Source organism: Pseudonaja textilis, chromosome 3 (assembly GCF_049901715.1).
Source record: "Pseudonaja textilis isolate UNSWEBS1 chromosome 3, rPseTex1.2, whole genome shotgun sequence".
Lineage (NCBI taxonomy): Eukaryota > Metazoa > Chordata > Lepidosauria > Squamata > Elapidae > Pseudonaja > Pseudonaja textilis.
In genome coordinates this window covers 193,865,289-193,870,035 of record NC_141992.1, presented here as the reverse complement: position 1 = coordinate 193,870,035, position 4,747 = coordinate 193,865,289, and the positions used below count along the sequence as shown (strand labels likewise).

Here is a 4,747-nt window from a genome sequence, read left to right as displayed (position 1 = left end):
CCTCGATCTGTCTCCCTTGTTTATTCTGACTTTTGTATCTTGTGAAACCTTTAGTCCACAAGATAGTTTTGGAGAGAGCTACTCATGCGCTGATCTGCTCAAAGGAGGCCATGTTTCTTGAAGGAAGGCAGATCCACAGTAGCATCCTGAGAAGTTAGAAGATTCAGAGTAGTTGTCCACTTGGTTAAGTGAAGTACAAATAAAAATAGGAAGGCGCTGAACTTGCAGAGAGATATTTTGTTTAATTTTGTGTTATGTAAGGATTGTATAATCTTGTATAAATACAGGAAAAGATGCCAATTGTCCAGGTGCCCAGGTTTTGTATGTAGAAGAGAAGCATTTGCCTTGAAGACAGGGAATGGTTAGTTCTTCACCAGATCTGATCTTGCTTCCGTTTTGGTGTCGGGGAAAAAAAAGCCAAAAAGCCACACCCTCTGTCATTCTCTCTAGATATCCTAGATATCTAGCCCCACTCACCCACCTCGATCTCAGAGGGGTATAAATAAGTGTCTGCTTCCATCCTGGGCTACACTTTGCAGGCTCCAGAGAAGATCACAAGATGAAAACTTTGCTGCTGACCTTGGTGGTGGTGACAATCGTGTGCCTGGACTTAGGTAAGGCCACCAAACCTTGATTGTGGGTGGCAATCAAATCCAGAACAAAGGGCAGAGTAAGGGAGGGTATTTGAGGCAGTTGTGGTTCCTTCTTTGTGGTGGGACTTTCTCACTGTTATGGTCTGCATTAGGAGGGTCCATGGGAACCTTTGGGGGAGAAGAGGTCTCTGTTTGGAGAGCTGCCCCTGAGACAGGGGCTTTTCCAGCCTGGCATTCTGGGTTAGACTGCCTCTGAAAGTAGAGGTTCCTTTGCGTAGTGAGTTCTGCCATGGGATTACTCCAGGGAATGAGATGAAAAATGTTTCTGCTCCCCTCTCTATGGCTTTGCCATCCTTCAGTATTTTGGATGGTACAGCCAAAGGGAACCAGAGATGCCTCCTTCAAGTCAAGCCTGGATGTTCCTCAACATCAACCTGACATTGGTTGCTGCTGCTGGGATTTCTTGAAAATAGCATGGTCCCAGGTTATCACTTCTTCATACAGACACAAAACTCAATTTCATGCTCATTTTTATATTCTATTCCATATCTTATTACCATTTTATATTTTCTATAAATGTTTTTCCCCTCTTTTAATTTTCTCAACTTTGTTTTAATTATCTCATCTCAATTCAAATCTTTCTATTTATACTTTTGTCTGTCCTGTTTCAATTTCACATTATCTTTTCTTATTAAGCAATTTTTTCCCTGTAGTTACCAATTAGAGTATGACACCTTTATATCCTTTAATTTTATCCATTCAAACTCTTATTTAAGCTTCAATGTATACCTTTAAGATTATAGCATTCAATATATTACATAACTTCCAACAATCGAGTTCTGCTTGGTACGTTCTTAAAATAGAGACTATATTCATATATATATATGTGTGTGTGTGTGTGTGTGTGTGTATAAAACACACATTCCATTCCAATTCAATTCTATCATTAATATGCATTAAAATCTTAACATCTTTAACATTTCTTTTCAATTAAATATCATACTTCCTTCGGAACACTTATAAATTTTCCATAGTTAATTCTTTTTTTCTACATTTCTCACTTATATTTTTATAAATCATTACTAATAATTAAAAATGTTCCCTTTTAATTCTCTCAATCATTTTATTTTTTTATAAATATAGTTTATCAATTTTTACAATTAAAGCCAATCACAATACATACACAAATAAGCAAAAGAAAAAAAGGAAGAAGAGAGGAGAGGAAGAGAGGGAAAGAATTTTGAGAAAAGAAAGAAAAAGAAAGGGGGAAGAAAGAAAGAAAGAAAGAGGTTACAAAGTAAAAAAGTATTCTTATTTTAACAGTTTGCAAGATCTTCTTTCGTTTTCATAACCTTAACTTGTGTCATATAAGCACACCTGTTTTTAACTTATATCGCTACCTTGTTATTATAGGTTGATACTTTTCTTTCATGCCTTATGATATATAATTTATCTTTGATCAATCCAGTTATACCAACAATTCCAGCTATTGTAGTATAGTAAAGTGTCTTTGTTTTTTAGCACCAAAGTCAATTTATCCATTTCTGCACATTTTGAGCTTTTTTCAATAATCATTTCTTCTGATGGAATTTGATGTTGTTTCCACTGTTGAGTGAAGGCTAATCTGGCCGCTGTTAAAATGTGTATTGTTATGTATTTGGCTTTTTTGGAGATTTGCTTATCAAAAATCCCTAGTAGGAAGGACTCTGGTTTGTATTCGATCTGCTCTTTAGTGATTTCTTCCAACCAAGTTTTAATTTTCTTCCAATACTTTTGGGTTTCTGCACAAGACCACCACATATGGAAAAAGGTTCCTTCTTTTTTCCTACATTTACAGCAATGCGGACTCATGTTGGGGTGCATCTTCACTAACCTTGAAGGGGGGAGATGCCGTCTACAAAACATTTTATAAAGATTTTCCTTGTATGCTGCCGATTTGGTAATCTTATTGTTTCTACCCCAAACTTTCTCCCATTCTGCTAATGTGATGCTGCGCCCTACGTTCTTACTTCAAGCAATCATATTTCCTTTTACAATTTCTTCTTCTAGTTCTGTTTCTAATAAGTAGTTATTAAAAATTTGTTATGTTTTTTTTATTGGATCCTAATAAAATTTTATCTAATTCTTGCAGTTTGTTATTAATTCCAAATTCTTTTTTGTCTTGTTTGTATCTGCTTTGAATCTGGAGGTAAACCCATTGATCAATTTTATGTCCTTGCTCCTGAAGATCCGGCCTCAGTTTCAAATTTCCTTGTGGGTCTAATAAGTCTTTGTATTTGTTTTGAGCTTCCGGTGGCAGGACAGGGAGAACGGAGGAGAAGAAGACTGTTGCAGTCTTTGAACACCTTTTCTGGCACCAGGAGCAATCCCCCAGGGATACACAAACCCCGGAGAGGTTCGTGTCAACGTGGAGAACCTCGAGCTGCAGAGGGGGGAAGGCAACCCCCCAACAGTGAAGAGGGAAGCTCCTGAGCCCGGCGCAAAAGAGTAAGCTGTCATTCTATGGTGGCTTCAAGTCCGGTCTGCCATTTGAGTGAATAAGCAAAGCAGTGACAGCCTGCGAGGCTGAGAGTAACAGGAACAGAGAAACGGTCTATAACTTGGATCCTTTGAAGACTATAGAGAGCAGAATGACAGAAGAATGACAGCATAAATTTTTCTCTCCTGGTTGTGATTAGGACCTTTCAGAAGTCGGTCGGAAAGCGGCCAGAAAAGAAGTTGGGAAAATGAAAGGACTATAAGACATAAGAATTTATTTGTCATTAAATTCGCAAGCGGATGCAACGAAATGGGGTGCTCTTCCACAAGTAAAACTGGACAACACCATTGAAAGAAAAATAAAATTAAACACAACAGACCATACAATAATCTCTATACAATTTAAAAATGTAAATACCCCATTACTCTCAGCCATTAAATTCCACAAAAATCTTATGACCCTGCATTCAAACTCAAAGCTGCACTTGGATAAACACTGTTCTTAAATCTAGTCGTCCTTGTTCTTAATACCCTGAATCTCCTTCTCGATGGTAATAGTTCAAAGAGCTGATGTCCCGGATGAGAGGAGTCATTCAATATATTAAATATCTTCCTCTTACATCTATTCCTATACCGTTCTTCCAAAGAGGGAGTGAGCAGCCAATGATGTTTTGGGCCATCTTAATCACCCTCTGAATTGCCTTTTTCTCTGCCACTGTGCAGCTCAAGAACCATACACAGAGACAGTAGGATAATATACTCTCAATTGAACTCCGATAGAAGGTAGTCAGTAGACGCTCAGCCAGTTGTTGTTTCCTAAGAATCCTTAGTAAATACAGCCGTTGTTGTGCCTTCTTAATTAAAGCAGCGGTGTTTGCACTCCAGGTCAGGTCATTTGTAATGATGGTCCCGAGATACTTACATTCAACCACCTGTTCCACACGAACTCCCTCTATATACAGTGGCTGAATGTCTGCTCTTTTTTTCCTATAGTCCACTATAACCTCCTTGGTCTTCTTAATGTTAAATAGAAGATTATTATTTTTGCACCAGTGGGATAGCTGTAATACCTCATCCCGATATGCAGACTCATCATCCCCAGAAATAAGTCCTACAAGCATAGTATCATCTGCAAATTTTATTATCTTATTGTAGGGATGTTTATTTGTGCAATCAGATGAATAAATGGAGAACAGTAGTGGACTAAGGACACAACCTTGAGGAGTGCCAATGCTAAGTGTCTTGACAGTAGAAATATAATCATTCAATTTAACTCTTTGTGGACTATTTGTTAAAAAATCCAATATCCATAAATAAATAGAATCTGGAAAATCTAGATCTTTGAGCTTGGCTATTAATCTGTGCAGTATGATGGTATTGAAAGGAGAACTAAAATCTGCGAACAACATTCTTACATAATTCCCCGGTGTTTCCAAATGGGATAAGGCCATGTGAAGCACAGTAATAATTACATCCTCAGTTGATCTATTTTCTTTGTAAGCAAACTGAAGCCCATCAAAGGAATCAGGAAGGCAGGAGATAATATAATTTCTTTAATAACGGAGAGCAGAAAAACCTAAGCACAAAAGGGAGAGCACAGATTTACCCTGTGAAAGGGAAGCTCTGGGGAAAGAGGGAGATTGCTAAAACCAGGAGATCGGAGGTCCGGAATTGGT

The 4,747-nt window shown here is 37.9% G+C and overlaps 1 protein-coding gene across 5 annotated transcripts in view; it reads left to right on the top strand.

Annotated features, from left to right (window-relative positions):
* The first annotated feature begins 528 nt into the window (after positions 1–528).
* Positions 529–4,747, top strand: part of LOC148126469 (uncharacterized) — a 77,558-nt gene continuing 73,339 nt past the window's right edge. For 3 of the 5 annotated variants that reach the window (XR_015743319.1, XR_015743318.1, XM_087931759.1), the window contains exon 1: positions 529–614. Coding sequence is in view for 1 of the 5 variants with exons in the window: in XM_087931759.1 (XP_087787885.1) it covers positions 560–614 (55 nt within the window). In the remaining 4 variants the exon portion in view is untranslated. The other 2 variants (XR_015743317.1, XR_015743320.1) reach the window with 2 other exon arrangements.